The sequence below is a fragment of the Grammomys surdaster genome, unplaced genomic scaffold, assembly GCF_004785775.1.
Source record: "Grammomys surdaster isolate TR1022 unplaced genomic scaffold, NIH_TR_1.0 125429, whole genome shotgun sequence".
Taxonomy (NCBI): Eukaryota; Metazoa; Chordata; class Mammalia; order Rodentia; family Muridae; genus Grammomys; species Grammomys surdaster.
This window is the reverse complement of record NW_021620296.1, coordinates 999876-1024456: the sequence shown is the minus strand read 5'-3', so window position 1 is coordinate 1024456 and position 24581 is coordinate 999876. Positions and strand designations below refer to the sequence as shown.

The window sequence follows — 24581 nt, the reverse complement described above, 5'->3', positions numbered from 1 at the left end:
AAGTATGTGGGAACGAGTAGCCACCTGCAAGGTCTGCTGAGGCCACACGGGGGCGCCCGCACACAGAGCTGGCCACACACAAGAGAAGAAGCACCCAGAGAAGACTGCCCTTACTGGGCAGTAAAGGTGCCTGAGGCATACAGCTACCCAGAGAGACACTTCTAGCCCCAAAGACAGCAAGTCCCTGCAAGGCGTGTGGCTCAGGCAGTGGACATTGGCTGCAAAGGCTGTGGGGCACCAGTAAGGACCCCACACTCAACCACCCCCAGGCAGGTACCTGAGAGGGTGAGGCGCAGCGCCCGTGCTCTCGGGGTGGGCTGGAGTCTGTAGTGGCACTCTGTGGCTGACACAGCTTCCTGCAGAGGAGTGGTAGAGGCACTATGGTGGCACTGCCACTGTGCCCCGGGGACTATGTCTGCACAGAGAGGGCCAGATTCTCAGAACTAAAGCTGGGCTGTGCACAGGGGAGCTGCCAAGCAGAGCCCATCTGGGTGCTCAGGGAGGACTCCCACTTTGGCATGCTGAGGTGCAGGCAGTTAGTGCCCTGGCTTGTCAATGAGATGGAGAATTGCAGACCAGATATGAACACATCCCTTGCCTGCAGCACATCAGGACCCCACCAGCACACAGGCCATCCTGTGTGTGTGTCAGCTGTGACCTGTGTGTGGTCCCGGCATGCTGGCCCTGTACACCTGTGCTTGTGGAACACTTGGGTTAGGTGACCCTGACGATGGCACACATGTGTCAGCCCAGCACCACTGGAGAGTGAAGACAGAAGATGGGCAGGAGTTAAGGCCTGTACTATCTCTGTAAGACACCGACTCAAAAACAGAAGCCAGGCATGGTAACACACTCCTTTAATCCCAGCACTCAGGAGGCAGAGGCAGGTAGATTTCTGAGTTAAAGGAAAGCCTGGCTTACAAAATGAGTTTTAGGACAGCCAGGGCTACACAGAGAAACCTTGTCAGGAAAAAAGAAAAAGAAAAAGAAAAAGAAAAAAAAAAAGCAAGTAAGCTGGCTGTATTGCCCAGAAGCATGTGGCAGGCAGCAAGCCTGGGGCTTCTGTCAAGATGTGCCCTCTCAGCCGCTCCAAGCACTTGGAAGCCAGGCACCAGCCAAGGCATAGGTGGGGGATGAGCCCAGAGTGTAGTGGTGTCCCCGAATTTGAGAAATCGATAGCATCTTTCACGGAGAAATCACTCAGGAACCAGTGAGCTGCTCCGCTCATAGCACCAGCACCCAGGGGAGTGGGTGATTACTGTTGCCCCCTTGGAGTCTACCCCACACCCTGCTGTGTGATTACTGTTGCCCCCTTGGAGTCCACCCCACACCCTGCTGTGTGATTACTGCTGCCCCCTTGGAGTCTACCCCACACCCTGCTGTGGGCCCCAGAGGCTCACAGGAAGCCATGGGGACATGGATGGGACACGCTGGCCCAGAGGAGGCTGCACAGTTGGTTGGGAATTGTCATAACTGTGAGCCATCCAGCAGGCCGAGGCCAGAGCGTGTGTGCCAGCCTGCTGCCCCCAGTGCATGTCTTACCGCATGAGCACGCGCTTCAGCAGCTGCTGGTCACCCTCAGAGTAGCCGGGCCAGTCCTTCTGCACGTTTTTGTACATGCAGTCCTGCAGTGTGCACGTGCCATCCTTGGGGTTCACACTGGCCACCTGCAACATATCCAGTTTTCACTGACCATCACTGTCTGTGGGGGCAGTAGGGGTGGGGGTTGGGGGTATGAGTGCCTAGGGAGCACTGGACCATGCCACACCACCTCAGGTCCCCTGCACTTGAGCTGCTGAAGGCCCCGACAGTCTTGATGAGGCACAGCATGTCATCCATATGCTCACAGCCCACCATGACCCCTACCCTTTCAGATGGTGACCACCTGCCAGTCCTCTCTCCCTGCCACAGAGCTACTTCATCTCAGGTTGTCTCAGGCTCAAAGAATCTGATGAGAGGCCTTAAAGGGACCAAGGCTATGTCTGTGCTGGCCTTGCTAGGTGCCAGAGTGTAGCATATGCACACATTGGCCATTCAACTGTACCAAGGTCACAACCTGTAAGAACTGAGAGGGATGAGTTATATTTAATGGGCTTTGAAGATACAGCCTTGCCTTATAGCCCGGGCTGGCCTTGAACTCAGAATTTCTTATCTGAGGATGCTGGGACCACAGGTATGCCAGCATGCTAACCTGGCAGAGCCTTTTACTAATAGTCGACTTCACGACAGCACTAAGATTGAAATGGTGTACTGCCATGCCATTCACTCACGGCTACCCCAAACAGGAGCACTTACTTCCATACGCAGGCTTCTCCGTGATGGCAGCGGCCTCACTGACCAACACTACCTAAGATATCCCCTGATGCGTCTAATACCCTGGGCCACCCTGCCGACACTAAAGACATAGTCATGAAAGGCTATGGCTCCTCCCTGCAGATGCTCAAGGACTCTGATGACCTGTGGAGACTGCACAAGACCTGACCAGGTTGTGGCCCCTGCTCAAGATAGGCTCCTTTTCAAACCCTGCGGGGTCCTGCTGCCCCCACAAGATGCATCATACACTCAAGAGTACCAGCTGACAGGTCTGCTCAAGGTCAGACCTGGCATGGCTGGTCAGAGGCCCTGGGAGCTGCACAGAGCCTCAGGTGCCTCTGGCTCCATCGCATACTGCATGCATGCACTCCACAGTCTGAGGCAGGGGCTGACCAAGGTCTCTCCTGATACCAGAGATTTCTCCGAGACTTGATATTATGTTGCCACCAGAGCACAGGGGCCAGGCCACCTCAATCCACCTCTATGCTGTCCCCAAAGCCTGGCTGGTGTTAACATTTTATTTATTTTTGAGACAAGGTTTCTCTGTATAGCCCTGGCTGTCCTGGAACTCACTCTGTAGACCAAGCTGGCCTCGAACTCAGAAATCCGCCTGCCTCTGCCTCCCAAGTGCTGGGATTAAAGGTTCGCGCCACCACCGCCCGGCATGTCTGCCTGTAAGAGCAGCCATCTCTCCGGCCCTTGAATTTGTTTGTTGTTTATCAGGGTGGGGAATGAGCGCTCTGACTGGACTCAGGTCACCAGACAGCAAGTTCCTTTTGTACTGAGCAAACTCACCAGCCCTCAGCCAGGGTAGGAAGTCCGCATCAGTGCTTACCTTTCAGAGCCCCAAGATGTCTCCAGGGTGGAGAGAGCAGGTCGACATGCCCCATATGTACCAGGCTGTCCCATCAACAGTTCAGGGCTAACAGTCAGCCACAGACACAGGCTCTTAGCAAGTCACCAGGTCATGGCTGCCGGGCAGTTTGTGCACCATATAGTTCTGCAGGCGTCACCTGTCATGGACCCAGCTAGGGGGGCATTGAAGACCTCAAGAGGATAGGCCTGAGCCCACCACGAAGCCAGGAAGCCTGGACAAGTCTTTTTGCACTGCTTGTTCACACAACACATGAGATCAGGCTGGTCTGTACCCACCTGCTGGAGCAGGCTGTCCAGGGTATCCTTGTCTGCCTGTGTTAGCCCATCCTTCTGCAACCGCAGCAGCAGCTCAGCCTTCCTGTAGGGCCTCAGGGCCAGGAGGTGTAGCACCCGGTCTCGGAAGGGCCTCTGTAGCACACTGCTGGCTCCACTCCCACTGCTCTTTCTGATGGCACTTGCCAGGTTAATGGGGGTGGCACGCTTCCGGGAGGGCACTGCATCAGCTGGCCCTGGTGCTGGCTTCCGAAACTGAACCTTTTTCCCTGAAACGAGAGCCTGGTTCAGGACACAGGAAGCAACCACATAGAACAGCATCAGTGGTCCACAGTACATCACAGCAAGCACTAGGCAACAGGAGAGAGGTGGGGAGAGACTGAGAAACTGTGTGAATGTGTGGGCATCTTGCCACAGCCCAAAGGCAGAAGGCACTGATGACTGACATAGTCCCAGGCAGGGCCTGGGGAACGTGGAACACCAACCACCACAGGATATGTGGACCCCTGTATGCAAAATCAGAACCCTCGCCTGAAGCATAGGTACCCTCGGGCAGGATTCCACAGCAACTTTAGAGGTAGCATGAGTCACAGTGCCCGGGCTGCCCCAGTCGATACAGTAGAGAGACCCATGGCCTCAATCAGTGTGCTTTGTGGCAGCTGTAGTCATCAGGAGGCCATTTTGAACAGCTGTTCCGGACAGAGCAAGCTAGGAACCTGGAGACCTTGGGCCAGGAGGATCTCCTCCAGTACTAATACTTCCCTTCACAACTGGTTCAGAACGATGTGCCTGGCCTCAGGTCAGAGGGGTGAGCTGAGGCCAATCAGACACTCTGGACTGGAGTTGAGTACATTCAAGGCTATGAAGGTTTTGGTGGTTTGAGACAGGCTATCTTGATTCCCCATCCTCCTGCCTCAGCCCCCTGGGTGCTGAGACAAGTGTGCCTATTAATTATATTCATCTGTCTTAGAAGTCATCATGGTACCCAACAAGGTGTGAAAAATGAGTTTGCTAACCACAGATGCATTCACACTTGTGCACACCCCATTTAGCTTTGAGGAGAAGGCCACTGTCACCAGGGATAGCACAAGGCCCTATTACCAGGGCCACAACAGTGCCTGTGATAAGGTCTAGCCATGTTCTAACTACTCAAGTCCCACCAGAGCTCCCCACACAAGTGTGTGGCAGGGTGGCAGCAATGAGAAATGCCCACTATTTTATATGTATGAGTATTCTGCATGTTTGTTATGTCTGTGCACATGTGTGCTATGGCCAAGGAGGCCAGAAGAGGGAACTGGGCCTCCTGGAACTGGGGTTACAGTTGTGAGTGGCCACTTGGGAATCTCGAACCAAACTTGGGTCCTCTGCTGAGCCATCTCTCCAGCCCTTACTCTCCACCCCTCTGACAGAGTCTCAGTGGACCAGGCTGGCCTCAAACTCACTACATATGCTAAAGTGGACAGGGAAAGACCAGAAGGCCTCAATGCTACACAAAGAATTACAGGAAGCCGAGAACTGCTGAACTCCTGAGAAACAGTCCTCCACAGGAGACCATTCAAGGTACAGTGATCGGCCTTGAAAACATATTACAGGAAGAAGCAGGCTGATCTCTCTGAGTTCCAGGACAGCCTGGGCTACAGAGTGAGTTCCAGGATAGCCAGGGCTGCATAGAGAAATGCTGTCTCAAAACCAAACTAAACCAAAACCAAAACCAAAACACAAAGGGGAGAATATCTATCTATCTATCTATCTATCTATCTATCTATCTATCTATCTATCTATATAAAATTTAAAAAACATCATAAAGACAAGACAGGTTTCTTTTCTCCCCTGGGAACACTGGATTGATGGATGGATTGTCCCCATGTTACCAAAGTTCACTCACCTCCCAGTCTGCAGTTGTAGCCACAGTGACCTATGGAGGAATGGCTGGGAAAAGCTGGAAAACAACTAAGTGGGGTCTTGACCTACCTATATCCCTGTACCTCTCTGATGAAGGTCAGCAAGGCCAAAAGCTGGGAGAGGGTGGCTGACCCAGGGCCCTGTCTCACTTGGTGCACACATGGCACCTGCAGCCACAGCCTCTGAGGCTGGACCTTCCTTTGGCACTGGACAGACATACCCTGCCTAGGTAGTGCATGCCCAAGCTTCTGCCCCAACACACTGCTTGTCACTCACCCATGTATCGGCCTCCAGCCTTAATGACGATGGCACTTCGGCTCCGAGTCTCTTCCTCTGCCTGTGCCATGCTCTGTCGTGCCTTCTGGTAGGAGTCGTCAGTGGCGCACACTGTGACCTTGTCCTGGATGCTGCCCAGGCAGTCCAGGTGTACATCCCCATGGCTGCAAAACAAGAGGAAGTCTCACCATTCAAGTGCCACTTGAGGCACACCATGCCAGCCTAGGACAGCGCAGGAGAGGCGGCAGCCTAGCTGTGCTACTTTTGGGGTCCCTGGGGGCCTGAGGGCAGGTAGCCTTACCTGGATACATACTGTTGGATGCAATCAAAGCTGCCCTGAGGGCTGTCTCGGCCAATGTTGGAGAGGTAGAAGGAGAAGGCCCGCACCTCCTCTGGGCAGTCGGGCTGGGGTATGGAGATGTGCTGTGGAGAGAGGGGTGTCACTGCGGTCCTCGGCATGGGAAGCGGCAGCACAGGCCACACTCACCCCCACAGATGCCACGCACTGGCTACAACATGCAACCTGTGCAGCAGGGACATGGGACCCTTCCTCTTTGGCACCTTGTGGCATGAAAGGACAGGACAGTCACTTAAACAATGCAAGAGCTCAGCCCAGCCACTCTGGAGCCGCCATTATTTGGGCTGTCTGCCACTCGGACTTCCCACCTGGCCAGTGCAGCTGCCCTGGCCTGGGGCATCCATGCAGGTAAAGCTCGTACAACTGCAACAGCAGCCAGCGGGACAGCTTGCACCTTCCAGCCTGCCTGCAGACACAGTGCATCCCACCTGCTATCTGCACACCTTCCACACCAAACTGGAAAGGCCTCCACTGCCTATGTCTACTTAATGCAAATGCACGTGGTGCATATCTATGTGTGTGTGGGGGGCTGGTTTTCTGAGACAGGTTCTCTGTGTAGTCTTGGCTGTCCTAGAACTCACTGTAGACCAGGTTGGCCTCAAGTTAACAGAGATACAGCTGCCTCTGCCTCCTAAGTGCTAGGATCGAAGGCGTGCGCCACCACCACCTCCTAGCTTAAATGTGCTTGTTTTTTGAGATAGGTTACCTAGCCTAGTCTGACCTCAAATTCAACAATATAGCCTAGGCTAACCTTGAACTCCTGTTTGTCCTGTGTCCACTTCTTCAGGACTGGGATGACAGATGTGTACCACACCTGGTTTGCTTGGCACCTGGGATGGAGCTCAAAACCTCAGAAATGCTGTTAGACAAGTGTTCTACCCACTGAACCCAACTCCAGCCCCCAAATGCCTTTATCAGCTCCTTAGAGGGGGTTAGGGTGGTCTGCACCCAGCATCTAGTACATCAGACCCCAGCCTGCCTCTCAAACCTCACCCAGGGTGTAGGGTGTGTGCACACACAGATTACAAGCACATAGCCTCACATGTGCATGCACAACACAGACATATGTGCACACACCTGCAACCTGCAAGGAGCCATGAAGGCAATGCCACCCAGACTCATTCCATTTGCTAAGGTCCTGACTGTCCTTCCAGGTATGGCTTAAGCACTTGGCTTACTGGCATCAGGTATCAGGCACCTGGCTGTGGGCACAGGAACTGCAAGGGGTTTCTGCGTGTGCCCAGCATGTGGAGGCTCCATGCCGTCTGACTCTGGCATGTATTTCAGGCTTGGGTTGGAGCTGACATTCCCTTGGCACAAGTGCTGAGATACATGTGGCTGTTGTCATGGCCAGTGACAATTGGGCTCTTTGCTAATGTCCTGATCCTGGTGGGGAGCCTGGGCTCTGCAAAGGACCTTACAGAGGCTCAGGCAGGCAGGGCACTGTGTGCCACTCAGTGTTGGAGGCTCTGACTGAGGCTTAGAAAGGGAGCTTTGTGCCTCTAGGGAGGAGCACATACAGGGTGCTGAAGCCATATTATCTGGGCCACGGTGGAGGTGATAGGTGGGGGAGCTACTCAGGGCCAGAGTTCAAAGGGAGCATGAGGTGCCATGGTGAGTGCCTCAGTTGCCCAATGGGTAGTGGGAGTAACTTGATGGTGTGGCTCAGGCCCTGCTCATGTCTAGGCTGGCAGGCAATGCAGTCGCCACTTGTAGGTAGGGTCTCAGCTGCCCTATGGACTGCTGCCAGCCCGAGTGACAGCTTGGCTGTAGGTTGTGCGAGGGTGTGGGCGGCCTGAGGACCCAGGCCTGGGTGTACCCTGCTGCTCTGAGGTGTGGTCACCAGGGGCACTGGCCCCACACAGAGCACTTTTAGCTCTCACTGTAAGGCTGGCTCAAGATGACTTGTGGGAGGGGAGGGGTCTTCATGGGAACTAGGCGGGGCAGGTAACAGGTGAGAAGTGTTTTAAGCAGTATTCCTCAGTTTTGAACAAGATGCAGTCAGGATGGGCACATGGCTCAGCAGGTGAGAGCACTCGCTGCTCTTTCAGGGCATTTAAGTTCAGTTCCGAGCGCCCAGATGGCAGCTCACATGCACCTGGGTGGCACTCCAGAGGAGCTAACACCCTTTTCTGCACTCTGCGCTCGTGAACAACCACCTCTCCCAACACATATACTCAAAATTAAAAATAGAAAATAAACTAGGGAGTGGTGGCACAAACCTTTAATCCTAGCACTCTAGAGGCAAAGGCCAGAGGATCTCTGTGAGTTCGAGGCCAGCCTGGTGTACTGAGTTCCAGTACAGCCAGGGCTGCACAGAGAAACCCTGTCTCAACAACAACAACAACAACAACAACAGCAAAAGCAACAGCAACAACAATAACAACAAAAAACTCACACGAACTTTAGGGTCGGAGAGATGGCTGGCTCAGTGGTCAAGAGGAACTAACTGGTTGCTTTTGCAGAGGACCTAGGTTCCATTTCCAGCAACCACAGGGTTGTTCAAAAACATCTGTAACTTCAGTTCCAGAGACCAGACACAAAAATAACTATTTTTAAAAAGAAAATTTTAAATGATTTATTTTATCTGCACCAGTGCTTTGCCTGCATGTCTGTCTGTAGATCACAGGTGTGCTTGGTGCCTGAGTTCAGGAGATGGCACTGGATGCTCTGGAACCGGAATTATGGATGAATCTCAGCTACTCACTACATAGGTGTTGGGAACCTAAGTTGAGTCCTCTGAAAGAACAGCTAGTGCTCTAAACTGCTGGGCTGTTTATTCCTGCCCTGAAAAAAAAACAAACAGGGAGCTGGAGACACGGCTCAACGGTTAATAAGAGCACTGACTGCTTTTCCAGAGGTCCTGAGTTCAAGTTCCAGCAACCACATGGTGGCTCACAACCATCTGTCATGGGATCTGATGCCCTCTTCTGGTGTGTCTGAAGACAGCAATGGTGTATTATACATACATAAAGTAAATAAATAAATCTTTAAAAAACAAACAAACAAAACAAACAGGGCTAACAAGGCTAGTCACCACATGAATTCTGTCTCAAGGAAATTAACACATTGCCAGGCAGGGCATGGTGGCTTATGCCTTTAATCCCAGTATGCAGAGGCAGGAGCATCTCGGAGTTGGAGGCCAGCCTGGTCTCTGTGAACTCCAGGACACAGGAGTCCACAGAGGAACCAACCAACCAATAAAAGCAAACAAGGAGTGCTTTTGTGGTTGTGCAGTCCTTGGTCTTCAGGAGAGTGCTGCAGGGACTGTCTCTGCACTGGCCTAATCTTCATCTCAGCAGGTCTCAGAGGGGATTTGGCTTCCCCCCACCCCCCACCCCCACTGTCCCTTTGGGCAGCCTGCCCAGCCTCTCCACTGAGCTAACCCTGGTCCTGAACATTTTGGAGTTTTCTGCATCTTTCCTTATGGGGTCCCTGTCTGCTCACCTGTGGGTCCTGACCCCTTTGGAGGGGTCACTTAGGACCATGAGAAAACATAGATATCTACATTACAATTTATAACAGTTATGAAGTAGCAACAGAAATAATTTTATGGTGGGGGGGTCACCACACCATGAGGAACTGTATTAAAGGGTTGTAGTGTTAAGAAGGTTGAGAAGCACTGCCCTAGGAGACAGTACAACAAGCATGCCCAATAGCAATCCAAGGCCCTCTGCAGTCCCTGACTCTAGACACACAGCAATCTCAGTCTCTGAGCATCCTGCCTCACCAGCTGCAAACATGGGTGGTGTGCTCAGGCTGAACCATGCTACACAGCCACAGACACCATGTATTGTTCATCACAGGGTCAGCCAGGCAGCAGTAGTTACTACTGCTGAGAGGCTGCAGCTTTAAGGTCCATGAAGGAGCAGGGCACACAGGCAAATGCTATAGGGGGCTGGACTAGGAGTATGAGACCCATGCCAAGGCCCTGCTCCTGGGAATCTCCTGATACCAGGGTCCTGGGTGGCCATCATCAGGTGGCATGCCAGTGGCGAGTGTCAGGCTCCTGGAGCCTGGCTCTGGCTACACTGACTGCAGAGGCAAGAGGAGACCAGTCATTCAGCCCAGTGGTATGTGACATCAAGACCCTTAATAGGTGGCATGTTCTAAAGGAAGCTGAGGCAGAAAAATCATGAGTCTGAAGCCAGCCCAGGATGACGAGTAGGGTTGTAGTGTACTAAGGGCTAATGTCTGGGGCTTGCTGCTACGGGTTCTGTCCCCACATTACACACAAATGAGCTGTAGCCTTGGACCAAAGCTCAGAGGTGGTAAAAGACAAGGCTGGTACCACTCTTGTAGCACAAACCCGTTGTTCAGTGATCACAATTATGGGATTGTGATGTCTATTCTTGCTCATCAACTTGACTACATCTGGCGTTAACTAAAACTCAAGTGGCTGGGCACAGCTGTGAGGGAGTTTTTTCTTAATTTAATCATTTGAAGTGGGAAGATCTACTTCTAGTCCAGATCTCTGATGTGGGAAGATCCACCTTTAATCTGGCCCTCTGCCTGCAGCCTTGGTAAAGGATAGGAGAGAAGGGACACTTTGCTGGCTTGCCCTTGCTCTGCTCTGTCTAGCAAGTCTACCCCTTCACTGGCATCAGAGCCGACCTCTGTAGGATTGTGGCGCATGCTAAGGAGCAGCTGAGACATCCAGTCTCATGGACTGAACAACGGGTGGATTGTGGGATCTTCCCTGGCAGACAGCCATTGGTGGACCAGCTGGACCACAGCCTGAGAGCCACCCTAAGAAGTCTCTTTCTCCATGCACACACTATCGGTTCTGGTTCTCCAGAGAACCCTGACTAATACAGGGGTGAAGCTATCCTTCATGGCTGTGTTCCCTAGGGTTTCATGATCCAGCAACTGTAGGCTATGTGGGTAGCTGAGGCATGCCATATGCCTGGCTACCACTCACAGCCAGATGTAAGAACTTACCTGTAGGGTCTTGGCACCCTCAGGAGAGAAATGGGAACACTATTGCCCCACCCAGCCTGCCCTGGGGATTGCAGCCCCACGGCCAATGCCCAGGAGGGGCCAGTTGGTAGGATGACCTCTTCCCATTCAGACATGCACACAGCTCCAGAGCCCTAAGAGACACAGGGAGTGCAGCACAGCACCTCACCTCATGGGCTAGAGGGCACTGACCAGGTCAGTGCTAAGGCAGCAACTCCAAAAAAAGTTATTTAGAAAGGACACAGACGAGCAATTCAGCGACTCAGGAGGCTGAGGAGGAGGATTTTTCAGTACAAGACTAGTTCTGGATAAAATAGATCAAAATATGAAGTAAAAGGTAGGGGCTGGAGAGATGGCTCAGCGCTAACAGCACCGTTTGCTCTTGCAGAGGACCTGGATTTGAGTCCCAGCACCTAAGTGATGGCTCTCAACCACCTGTAACTCAGGTTCAGGGCATGCAAAGCTCTTTTTTATCTCACTGGGTACCAGGCACTTAATGCACAGATAGACTTGAAGAAAAATTAGGGGGAAAAAAAAAGAGTAGTTTAAAGAGGCTAGTTTTTTTTTTTTTCTTTCGAGACAAGGTTTCTCTGTGTAGCCCTGGCTGTCCTGGAACTCACTCTGTAGACCAGGCTGGCCTCGAAGTCAGAAATCCGCCTGCCTCTGCCTCCCAAGTGCTGGGATTAAAGGCGTGTACCACCACCACCTGGCAAGAGGCTAGTTTTTAAAAAGTACAAAGAGGTAGTCTGCGCCAGAATGACCCCACAGGCTCATAAATTTGAATGCTTAATCACTAGGGAGTGGTATTATTTGAAAGGGTTAAGAGGTATAGCCTTATTGGAGGAAGTATGTCACTGAAGGTGAGCTTTGAGGTTTCAGAAGCCTCTGACTGCATATCTGGACGTAGAACTCCCAGCTACTGCTTCAGCAGCATGTCTGCCTTCCTGCCACCATGCTCTGTACTATGGTGACAACACAGCAGTCCTCCGAAACTGTAAGCCAGCCCCCAGTTAGATGTGTTATAAGAGCTGCCGCTGTCATGGTGTCTCCTCACAGCAACACATGAGCAATTAGGACAGAGGCCTGAGGCTGTGGCTAAGTGGCAGAGCTGTTCCTGGCATGTAGCAGGCTCTGGTCTCCCTCCTGAGAACCACATGGTGGTGAGGATAGGTGGGTGTGTTTTACACAGAGCGTTCCTATCTATGTGAAATCACACACATGCCCACCCCTGGGGTACGCAATGGCATCCACCTTTGAGAGGGTACCCCAAGGATTCCTTCGAGAGGACCACCCTCCTCTCAAACATGACCTTCACTGGGCATAGCAGTCTGGGTTGGGGCAACTCAGAGACAGACCGGCAGGAAGCCAACTGTGCCCTCCCTCTTCCATAGCTCATGTGTGTCAGGACAGGGAACACTCACTCCTTGGCTTCCTTCAAATCGGATGGATGGTCTCAGTGATACGGAATCCTAAAAGAGAACAAAAAGGAAAAGCTTCAACGGACAGACAGACAATCTATACCTTCCAGCCACACAGGGCCAGAGCACACCCACAGGGTTTTGAAGGGTCACTAGGAGTTCCTCCCAACTGCCAGAGCCAAAGTCACAGGAGCAGACATATGTCAAGAGCCTTAGATGCTGTCACAGGCTGTGACTCCCAGGGAGAGGAGGAAGCAGATCACATGGGGGCTGGTCCCCAGCAAAGACCACTCTACCAGATGCAGCCCATGAGTCCAGCTGAGGTTCGCATGACAGACACATGCCTGCTACTGTTGGTGTGAAGCACCTGTCTAGGCTAGCCCTTCGGTTTGGCTAGGGGCTTGGTCACTGTGTCTATGTAGCAGCCTCTAAAGGAGACCTGCATGAGGGATTCAGCCCAGAGCAGCCTGCCCACAGCCCTCCAGTTCGCTCCAGTGAACCCTGATGCCAGACCACCTTTTCAGAGGTGCTGCTGTGGGGAGGCTCCTGCGCCCTCCGCTTCCTCTCAGACACGAGGCTCTGTACAGCTGAATGCCAATGCCTTTTAAGGCGGGTCAGTGCCTGAGGCACGGGGAAGGGGCAGGAGAGGGCATGCTGCAGATCAGGCCAGAGCCAGAACCACTACTACAGCTGGCATGGCAGGAGCAGCCAGCCAGGGGACAGGCGGACAGGATGAGGCAGCCGGTGGCCCTACAAAATGGCACACATTTGGCCCCCAGGGTGAAGGCAGAGGCCTCCTTGTCTTTCGAGCCCCTTAGTCACATCCCAGCAGACACTTCCAGTCAGCCCCTCAAAACCAGGTCAGCTCCTTAGACACGGCACAAAGCACCCATATCCACCTAGTTACACTGTTTTACACGGGGACCATGCATAAGAGGCAACATGCATGAGGACCATTGTGAGGCTGGCTCCCTGCAGAGGGGTCGCGGACACACCATGACCCAACCTCCCACCCAGTGATCACATCAGAAGCACAGATTCTTCTCAAGCCCTTAGATACAAAAGACAGGTATTTGCTGGAAAGTCCTTCAGACAGAAAGGACAAGAAAGTTTTGGAATGTCAGGTGCTGAACAGACAAATTGACAGAGTAGATGTGGGACACCCACACCCACAAGGATGAGCAGGTAGGAAAGGTGGCAGCCCTACCCCCAGGTGAGAAACATGTGTGCACATGTTGGACAGAATGTTCAGTCTTGTGTGATGTCGGGCACATCAGGTCCACACTTGTCACTGAGCTGACCCCAGCCCCACCCTACACCTTGGTATGCCATACTAGGAACAGCAGGAGAGTTTCCACAGGCAGCCTGAGTGGATCCCACACTTAGGAGGATGAGCCAGGGCCTGGAGACATCTTTGACTAGCCTTGGCTATGTGAGACACTCACTGAAAACTCAAACCACAGACTCCTTCAGGCAGGCACTTCCACGGGACATGTATCTATGGCAGTGTGCACTGCCTGCCTGTGCAGACGCCTCTGTGGATGAAGGGACTACAGAGCAACACCCTCTGTACAGAATTCTGAATAGATGGAAAGTGCCTTTCATTATCCCTCTACTTTCTCCAGAATTATTATACATGCTTACTCTGCTACAGGAGCCATATCTTACCATAAATGGCAAGACAGGTTAAAGGAAGCCTTTGAGAGACACAAGAGCCACTTACAGCAAAGGAGACAGACAGATAAGGTGGCACTGCTGGCCAAAATTATCAGTGACACTGTGGCACTGGGCCTGAGGCCTAGAAGGTGCTCTGGGGGAGAAGCAGCAGGTGCAAGGCCTGGCTCCCGTCCATCCCAGGGCCAAGCTCTCTAGAGGACAGTGCACAAGCAGAGTACAGGGTCCACTGTGCAGCAGGACTGCTGAGTGCATGGAGTCTGGGCTGGCAGCCCAGGGGCAGCTCTGAGAGTAGCATTAAGGCTGAGCAGGTCCTTGCTCTGTAGAACAAGTCCTCTGCAGCTGCCTCAAAGGATAGGGACAGAGACACCCAGGAGCTCAGTCTTCCTCAGGGACCTGGGATGGCTGACCTCAACTGGTTGTCCCCATATGACCTTGCTGCCATCACAGATTTGGGCTCCTGGCCACACAGGCTGGGCCCTTTATGTCGACAACAAGCTATTCACTCACCTGGACAAGAGGCCTTGTCTAGCAGCCACCTGAGCAGCCAACCTATCCATGCTACTGTCATTAGACTGTAGTTCCCCAAACAGCTATGGACAGGTATGGACAGGCTTGGTAAAGACAGAACAAGCTGTGAATGGTGGTGCATCAGCAGTCAAGAGGCTAAGGCAGGAGGATGATGAGGCCCAGGTCAGCCTGGGTAGCAGAGCAAAACCTTCCCGCAAAAGCCAGCAGCCTCTGGGCAGAATGCCTTCATGACCTACACCAGTTCACAAGCTCACAGTGACCTTGCAAAGTGAAAACAGATTAACAAAGACAGACTAGGAGGGGCATTGCTTAGTGTTCCACAACGGAAGACCACAGCTGGTCACCACTACCTTGGCCCATGTGCCTGACAGCTGGAGGTCCATTGAGTGAGTCAGTCTGGGGGAAACAGGTGACCAGGGTGAGCTACCCTGATGGTGCCAGCCACTAGCCCAGCGGGTGGTCTGGTAAAGGGACTAATAGTCTGGCCAGCTCTGGCTGTCACCTCTCAGTGCAGACAGGCCATGAAGACATCAGATACCTCACATCCAATCTCTTCACATAGCACAGACTCAAAGGCCTTGAGAGCCTGGAGGAGTTAAGTTTCTGCAAAGGTGTCCTGTGTTCTAAATGACCCACTATTGCCACACCCACCACAGGACCCTCTGACCCCGAGGCTGCAATCAGGAGTGCAACACACACACACACACACACACACACATCCACCTGGCACAACTAAGAACTTTCTGGAATAAAGCCCAACCCTCTCAGCCAGGTCTAGAAAGGGCTACAATTAGGACCCTGTAGAAGTCTTGCCTCTTTGGCTGATTCTAGTCAGAAGGTAACCAGCACCCTGTGACTTGGGCTGCTGAGTAGGGCACCAGCCCTACTCCAATCTGGGAGTGCACAGTAGGTGCAAGCTGGGCAGGAGGTCAAGTCTGGGAATGGCAGGGCTTGGGGGCTCTGCACTGGACTACAGCTTGTATAGTGGCAGCTCAGGCAGGCTATGTGGTACCAATGGCTGCTCCAGAAGGCCCGGGAAAGAAGGAACCTGGAGTCAGGCATGGTGGTGCACACCTGTAAACCCAGCACTTGGGAGACGGTGGGAGGTCAGAATTCATGTCATCCTTAGTGACTCACAAATTTAAGACTAGCCTGGGCTACATGAGACTCTGTCTCAAACCAAACCAGAACAAGAAGTAACACGGCTTTGCCACCTAAAGCATGGTGCTGTGGTTGTTAAGGCTGGCACCTGCCCTCCACTAACCCATGGCTCAGCACCACCCTGAAGGGGGCACAGGACTCCTAGCAACACGTCTCCATGCCACGCTCTGAGAGGCCTTTACAGGTGATCATGGCAGCACTGAAAGCACTGGGTATCAGTGGGTCACAGACTTCCTCTGCAAACAAGGGAGAGGCATCCCACTTGTCCAGCTCTAAGTCAGCTGGGCATCCTGGTAGGATGCCTGCCCTGCTGTAGTCTAGGGTTCTTTCTCCATCTGGCTGGTATTGTCAGAATCCCACAGTTCGTGTTACCACCTCCATAGCAAGACACAAAGTCCTGTGGGCCAGGTGACAGCAGGTGTGACACTTCCTATGATCTCAGCAATGTCTAGACTGGCTCCTAGGCACGTGTGGGAGGTCACTGGCAGCCTGAAGCCCTGGTGGGTGCTGGAGGACAAATTATGGCTAAGATGGTCACAGCACCATCCCTAGGCTGGGTTGGAGTAACATCCTCCCTGACCCCATCAGATTAACAAGCCTGACTATGTGCTGTGGGCAGGCAGCAGTGACAACTACACTCTTTGGGGACAGGTGTCACTCCTGAAGCTTACTGAAGCCAAGGACACAGCTGTGAGCCAGAGCTCCAGCAGGGCACTGCCCCTGGTTGATTGCAGAAGAATTTTAATTCAGAACATGGCTGCTCTGGCAAGAGACCACCACATCCAAAGACCTTGGTCTGTGTAATCTGGCTGGAATACACACGCCTTTCATCCCAGAAGACAGGCATGCAGATGTCTGAGTTCTAGTCAATTCTGTTCAGGTAGTTCTGGTGAGCTGGTGAGTTGAGGGGCAGTGGGGTGAAGCTTGTGGCTGTTCAGTTCATGGAGTTCAGAAGCCGTTTTACCAGCAGAGGTTTTTTTTTTTTTAAAAAAGATTTATTTATTTATTATATATGAATACACTATAGCTGTCTTCAGACACACCAGAAGAGGGCATCATATCTCATTACAGATGGTTGTGAGCCACCATGTGGTTGCTGGGAATTGAACTCAGGACCTCTGGAAGTGCAGTCAGTGCTCTTAACCACTGAACCATCTCTCCAGCCCTTACCAGCAGAGTTTTACAGAGACAGGTTGAAGAGATCAAGATAGACACAGGAGAAGGCAGAAGGAGCCAGAGATCAAGAAGCTAGAAGATTAGAACAAATGCTAGAGTTAGTCTGAGGCTAAGCAGAACAATTTAGTCAGAAGCTGAGAGAACAGAGTTTGAATCAGTCAGCTAGGAGAGGAGTTTAGCCAGAACAGCTGAGTTGAATCAGCAAGCCAGGGCTCAGGAAGAACTAGACAGGGTGAGTTATTCGACAGTAAGTCTTAGAGGCTGAAAACATTCTAGGGCTGGATACAGTTGTACGGAGGCTAGCAGCGTCCAGGGCCCAGCCTAGGTTCCCCTAGGGGGAAGGCTTATTGCCTCCTAGACCACAATTACAATCTAGTAAATAAAAGTCCCCTTTACAGCAGACAGCTCAGCCAGGCACTGCACCTGGCTGACAAGCAGCAGCATAGTCCACACTTGGCTGAGAGCCAGCTGCCTTCAGCTCCTGTGGGGTAGTGACATGAGTGCCCTGGTCACTGAGCCTGCAAGCCATCAGCACTGACCCATTCCTGGGTCAGGGAAATGCAGTGTGAATAGGCAAGCCTTCCAGTAGTATGGTCCCAAGACACCAGCCCAGCAAGCATCAGGACACAGGGCCATCTCAGGAGAGCAGCTTGGTGAGACAACAGGAAGTTTGTGCAAGCCCTAAGGCAGGCAACAGTTTACAGAAGTGTGGCTGAGGCGAACTGTTCCCTTTGTGAGCACTGCAGAGCCTGGGTAGGGAGGCACTCACACCAGTACCCAGGCAGTCCAGAGGGAAGCTAGTGTCTTGACCACCTTGGACACTTTATTGGATGACAGAGACCTTTCCTCAACATACTGCCCAGTTGGAGCCACATGTCTCCATGACACCAAATTGAATTGGGATTTATATGCCTTTCAAGCACATGGCAACTTTTTTTTCTTTTTTTCTTTTTTTTAAAGATTCATCCTGGTCTACAGAGTGAGTTCCAGGACAGCCAGAGCTACACAGAGAAACCCTGTCTCGAAAAAACAAGACAAAAAAAACCAGAAGCAAAAAATTCCTTGCCAGGCGGTGGTGGCGTATGCCTTTAATCCCAGCACTTGGGAAGCAGAGACAGGTGGATTTCTGAGTTCGAGGCCAGCCTGGTCTACAGAGTGAGTTCCAGGACAGCCGGAGCTATACAGAAAAACTCGGTCTTGAAAAACAAACAAACAACAAAAACCAAAAAACAAAACAAAAACAAACAAACAAAAAACTAGATTTATTCGTGCTGGCCAGTGGTGGCACGTATCTTTGGTTCCAGCACTTAGGAGGCAGAGGCAAGTAGATTTCTGAGTTTGAGACCAGTCTGGTCTATAGAATGAGTTCAAGGACAGCTGAGAAAGAGAAACTCTGTCTAGAAAAGAAAGAAAAGAGGAAAAACAGAGAAGAGGAAACCCTTCTTTTTGCATGAAGACTTAGGTTGTGTGTATTTAGGTGTCTGTAGAAGCCAGGATTCAGATTGCCTGGAGCTCCATATACTGGGAGCTGCCCTCTGTGGGTGCCAGAACCTAAGTCCCCATCTGAAGAGCAGTCCTCTCAGTCTGAGCCACTCCCAGCCTTAGAACCCCGTGTGTGGGTGCTTTTACCTTCCTGTCATCTGTCTGCACCATGTGCTTGTCTACTATGGGCAGAGGCAGACAAGGGTGTCAGATGATGTGGAGTTGGAGTTACAGACAGCTGTGAGCTGCCATGTGGATGCTGGGAGTGAACGGCTGATGCTCTTAACCACTGAAGCTAGCTCTCCAGACTCCTCTTACTTGTTTTGAGGCAGTTTAATGTAGCCCAGGCTGGCATCTAACTCACTACACAGGCAAGGCTAATCTGATCTCCTGCTTCTACCTCCCAAATGCTGGGATCACAGACATGTACCACCATATCTAGTTTATGGGGTGCCAGGGACAGAATCCAAGGCCTCATACATGCTAGGTGATCCCTCTACTAGTTGAGCCCCTTGTTTGTCTTTCTTCTTTGTCTCCCTCCCCTTTTTCTTCTTTTTGAATAAGGGTCTCTCCTGTGGTCCACACTGACTTTGCTGTCACAGCCACCAAGAAACCTGGGCACTGTTAATACTCTGTAACCTTCCCAGTCTTGAGCAAGCTAAGCAGACCTTGAACATCCTATCAACCTGGACAGAGACATCTGCCTTGGCTGCAGCTGCAGGTTCCCATGGGAACTTAGCTGTTTGGGCTGCCTGCGCTGACCTTGCTCTACAACATACTCCAACCTGAATCAGGGGATGGGTTTTGTGGTTTTCCCCTTTATAAACGCAGTGCCTATTATTAAACTTTTGAAGCCTTGATCAGGACCTTGTCTTGGCTTTATTCTCCCCACTCCCCTTTCATTTCCAGCTCCCATTCAGGTGAATCTAGTTTGACCATAGGCCACTGGACAGCCACAATACTCCTTCAGCTGTTCTGCAAATTACTCTGGAAATGAGGTTGGCTTTGAACTTAAGAGATTCACCTGCTGCTGGGCAGTGGTGGCACATACCTTTAAACCCAGCACTTGGGAGGCAGAGGCAGGCAGATTTCTGAGTTCGAGGCCAGCCTGGTCCACAGAGTGAGTTCCAGGACAGCCAGGGCTGCACAGAGAAACCTTGCCTTGAAAAACAAAAACAAACAAAAAAAAGAGAGAGATAGAGAGATAGAAGACAGACAGAGAGAGAGAGAGAGAGAGAGAGAGAGAGAGAGAGAGAGAGAGAGATTGATTGACCTGCTGGGATTAAAAGGGAGCCCTACTACTACCCCAGAATAAATAAGTCTTTTTTAAAAAATTTATTTATAAAAAGGTTGCCATGTGCTAGAAATGCAAAGGGACCACAATTCTATTTGGTGGCCATGGATATGTGGCTCCAGCTGGGCAGTATGATGTGGACTGGTCCCAAGTCTGGAAGAACAGGGCTGAGTCTGAGATGCTGGTTCCAAGGCTACAAAGAAATGGGCCTGAGAGTCCATATGTAATAGATGGGTCATATCTAGAGCCAGACAAGGCTGGGTGAGGATGGCAGAGTACACTGCACCCTTTCCTGGAGCCAGGAGACAACTCTGCTAAGCAGTGTGTCTCTCCTCCATCCACCCAGGACAGGAGACTAGGGAAGAGAGGGCATAAACCTCTTCTCCCAGCATTCCTTGGGGCGCTAGGCCACAGGCAGCCTTCTCAGAGCCTTGCAAGCAGGAGAGGGAACTGCAGAGGCTGAGCCCTGGCCAGCGACCTCCTGGTTGCCGCCCCTTTCCAGTAAAGCCCAGCCTGTTGGGAAATGCCCTTCAGGAATCCTCCCCCAGCTTCCTGGAAGGAGGAGTGTGGTCGCCAAGGCTATGGACCCTGCTGGGAAAGGCACCTCCATGAGCAACTGGGGCTTGGGAACCAGGCCCAGAGCTGCAGCTCTCACAGAGGTCCTGACCACCTGAGCAGGTCAGATGGGACAGATGGATGGCAAACTGCTGAGCCTGATGCACTTGGTGGAACCACAGTGCGAGTGTCTAACTCAAGGAGGGACTCAGAAAGCTCCCAAAGTGAGACCTCAACGAAGGCTCTTGAAAACTGGAACTGAAGACACAACCCAACAGAAACCACCACCCTCCTGCAGCGCTGACAGTGGGGGCAGGGCACTGTGACCACATACTACACAGCCAGAGCCCAGCCCTGCTGTCAAACCTCCTCAAATTTATTTTTTGTCCCTGTGAATGTGTCTTTCTGAAGTTGTATCCATGAGCCACACACAGTGTGTCGATCTGTGGCTGTATAACAAATGCACTGACCTGGAAGCTCCAAACACTGAAACCTGTCCTGTCCTGGATCATTGTCACTGGGCTGTAGCAGAGGCAGCGGCACCCAGCACCCTTCCCTTGTTGACTGTTACTTTAATCTCTGCCTCAGGTGGTCACATGGAACTCTTCTTGTCTATCTCTTACAGGAACACTAGATTTTCTTTTTCATGTGAGCATGTCTCACACATTCCTAGCTGGCCTCGAACTTACTACGTAGCTGGGAATAAGCCAGGACTACTGCTCCTCCTGCCCCATGCCTGGTTATGTAATACTGGACAAGAGTCCAGAGCGGCACAGCTGGCCACTGCCATCTTCTGTTAGCTCTGGGTCTTGCTGACCCAGAACTCCCAGCCTGCACCTGGCCAACCTTCACTGCTCAGCAATCCTTGCGCCTCTGTGTCTAGAATGTCAAGAAGACAAGTGTACCAACACACCCTACATTTTCTTTATGGTTTTTGTTTTTAAAGTCATGAGTTTTGCTATCTAACCATAGCTAGCCTGAACCTTTGGTCCTTCTGTATCAGCTCCCACCTGCCAGGATGACAGTGTGCCCTACCCACTCCAGTCATGTTCATACACATTACATAAAAACACCTCAACTGACAGGAAAGGGCATTTGGTTTTGGATGTCAAAGACAATAACCAAGTTTTTAGTGCTGCGGCTGCTGCCCAGGTCAGCTTGGGCATATCCTTTGACTCTGAACACATTTATCCCACATGGGTGGCCCCTGTTATGAAAGTCCTGACTTTGTTTCCGTTGTAAAGGGTCTTGTGTCACTCGGGCTGGTCTCAAACTCGTAATGTAGCTGCCTCCACCTCCCTGAGCTAAAAAGATGATACCATCCCCAGCTGTTCTTTAGAACACAAACAATAAACAAACCCTAGTTTTGGAAAGGCTATTGTTTTGTTTGGGTTTTTTTTTGTGTTTTTTGTTTTTGTTTTTTGTTTTTGTTTTGTTTTTCGAGTCAGGGTTTCTCTGTGTAGCTCTGGCTGTCCTGGAACTCACTCTGTAGACTAGGCTGGCCTTGAACTCAGAAATCCACCTGCTTCTGCCTCCCAAGTGCTGGGCGTGCACCACCACTGCCCGGCTGAAAAACCAGTCTTATAATACCTCCCAAATAATCATCCACACAGCTCCTTGCAGAGTCTGTGCCCACCTTGAGAGCAGCTTTCTCAACAGCCACATGTCCTATCCACCCACCCCACTGGAGTCATAGCCAGAACATTACCCAGGTCTGGCTCCAAAAACATTGTGCTAAGCACATAGAGCAGACATTGGCCTTCTCACCCATGGGTCCCTGCCACTCCTGCACCATTCCCACTGGGTATCAGGGGAGTTGCTAGGCTACCCCTTCTTAACTTCAAAGGCCCACCCCCAATCTCAGCCACAGGACATGTGGAGAGAAGATAGGGGCTTGGACAAGGGCGTGAGGAACCAGCCTCCTAGGACAGCAAGTTCTATTGTCCCCAAGCAACCAAAGCTGGGCCAGCTCATCATCTGATCTTACCTGGATGTTGCAACTCAGCCCACTCATGATCTGCATGCAACTTCCGAATTCTGCTAAACAGCCCATCATCTCCCAGCAGGCCTGCACACTCAGTCACAACCCTTGACCTCCCTAGGACACCTCCTTGAGCACATCCTAGACTGACCTCCAGAGAGCTGGGGCCCCTGGACCAACTGAGGCTCCACTTTGCTCCAAACCAGCTCCTGCCCCTCCTCAAATGCAAGAGCCAAGAGACCAACTACAGACAAAGACAGCCCCAAGCAACAGGTCTTCAGGGCCCTCAGGCACAGTGCTCCCAGACCCTTAATTGTGAAGTCAAAGTCATGACCATTGCACATGGGCCACCTGCTCCGTCCTTAGAACCCTGGCCCCAGAGGCACAGCACAGTGGATCCATCCAGTGCTCTCAGTGTCCTCCTGAGGAGGATGCATGAGTGCCTTCCCAGCCTGTCTCACAGCTGGGGGCATTTCTCTCCCATAGCCCCAGGCTCTCAGGCTGCTCTAGTCACCTCTGTGGGGGTGGGGGTGGGGCGGGGTAGGAGCTGCCATGTCAGCTGAGCTCAGATTTGTGAGCCTGTGCTATCTGACAGGCTCAACCTCCATTTGCTGCTGCCACTTTCCCTTGCAAGCAACTTTTGTCCACTGTCTTCATACTGTGGCCAGCAGCGCCTGCATAAGCAGTAACATCAGTAGAGGGTGTATCAGAGGGACTGTCCTGTGCTGCATGTCTCCACGTGTCCTTTCTCGGGGTGACACACCCTGATCTCCAGTCAGGCTGGCTATACAGAAGCTGATGCCAAGCATCTGCCAACTGGCATTGCTTCAGGAAGATGGCCAACGCCCAGCACAGAGAACCAATTAAATGTCCACATTTATGACCCCTCCCCCCAGCGCCCCAGCCACTCAGTTGGCTGCGACAGCAGGGTCAGGAGGTCAAGAGCAGCCTGGGCCCATGCCCTGCAACACAGAAGCCCAGTCATTGAGCTTGGGGCTAATGAAGAAGCCTGAGTGTAGGAGACACACACTGTGATAGTCACGCTGTCAGGGTCTGATTAGAATGTGTGCGGAAGCTCAGAGAGGGAGTTCAGAGCACACTGTAATCTCCAGGCCTCACAAGGCACACTGTATTCTGACCCAAAGCCAATTAGGGCAAGCAGGCCCAACTTGAACAAAAAGAGAGGTAGGTTCTCTGCTGTACCAGCATGAGGTAGAGCTGTGACATATGTCCCTGTGTCACCAGCACTTGAAAAGCTACCTGTTGTGGCTAGCTATGGGGATGGCAGGAAGGACTGCAGGCTGGACTCCTCGAGTTTCTCTTTGGATCCATTTATCATCTATCTTCAGATAAAAATGGGCTGATCTTCAGGGTGACAAGCATGAAGGGAGGCAGCTGGGCTCTGCTCTGGGACAGAGCTCTCTGCAGTAGAACTGACAGCATAGGAAACTTTTGGGGAGTTTCTCAACAGTTTTATCAGGTCAGGAGGTTCCTAAGAAGAGCGAGGGAATGCATGCCTGTCAGTGTGCATGCCCAAGACTCCCTGTGGCTTAAGCCTCCAGGACCTTAGCTCTCAAGGGCCCTCCAACAGGCCCTAGCCTCCTCCTACAGCTTTGCAGGAGTCTTCAGAAGGAAATCTCACTAGGGCATCTATCATCACAGCCCAAATGCCCGGACAGTGACCAGCCTGGCCTTGAGCCCTCTTCGAAGCTTACACAGAGCTATGAGGCCAGTATTCCCACTGCATTGCTCTTGCAGCTGTCTACCTGGCTGACTGACTCCTGGCATGCTGGCAGCCTTGTCCTAACAAGGTGGTATCTCCTGGTCAGCAGGCACAGTGGGCACAACTGCTAGAGAACCTCATCTAACAGTGTTAATTCCTGAGCTGACAGCCCAGCATGGGCTAAGAAGAGGCACACAATGACACTAACCACACACACAGCTCTGGAGCCCTCTGACCTCTAGCCACCAGGCAGAGTTGGGTCCTCTGACCTGCTGGCTGGTTCTCCTGTCTCTGGAGGGTTTTAAAGACTCCAGACACAAAGCTGCATCAGAACACCCAGAGATACAATCCGTGCACAGACTCACCTACTTGCTTTCTCAATCCTGGGGAAAGGCTGGTACACCACCCAAAGAGACTTGGGGGTCTCTACAGAGGGTGTGGCCACAAGCTCCTGAATTCAATGACGGCTGATCAAACTGTCTATAACTGGATCCTTCTCTGACATTCTGGCTTTGGGGAGGATTCTGACACCCACTAGCACCAGCTACGGAGGAAAAGGCTTTATGGGAACACAAGTTCCAGAATGGTCTTGAAGAACCTGGTATCCTTCCCACAGGCAGATACTGAGA

General features: G+C 52.0%; 1 protein-coding gene across 1 annotated transcript in view; it reads right to left on the bottom strand.

Annotated features, from left to right (window-relative positions):
- Positions 1-24581, bottom strand: part of Ell (elongation factor for RNA polymerase II) — a 48335-nt gene that overhangs the window by 4682 nt on the left and 19072 nt on the right. Inside the window, exons 2-7 of the mRNA XM_028786070.1 lie at positions 12379-12426; positions 5942-6063; positions 5641-5804; positions 3466-3731; positions 1543-1667; positions 278-356 (exon numbers count right to left, since the gene is read on the bottom strand). Of these exons, the coding sequence (XP_028641903.1) occupies positions 278-356; positions 1543-1667; positions 3466-3731; positions 5641-5804; positions 5942-6063; positions 12379-12426 (804 nt within the window). The remainder of the gene's footprint in view (positions 1-277; positions 357-1542; positions 1668-3465; positions 3732-5640; positions 5805-5941; positions 6064-12378; positions 12427-24581) is intronic.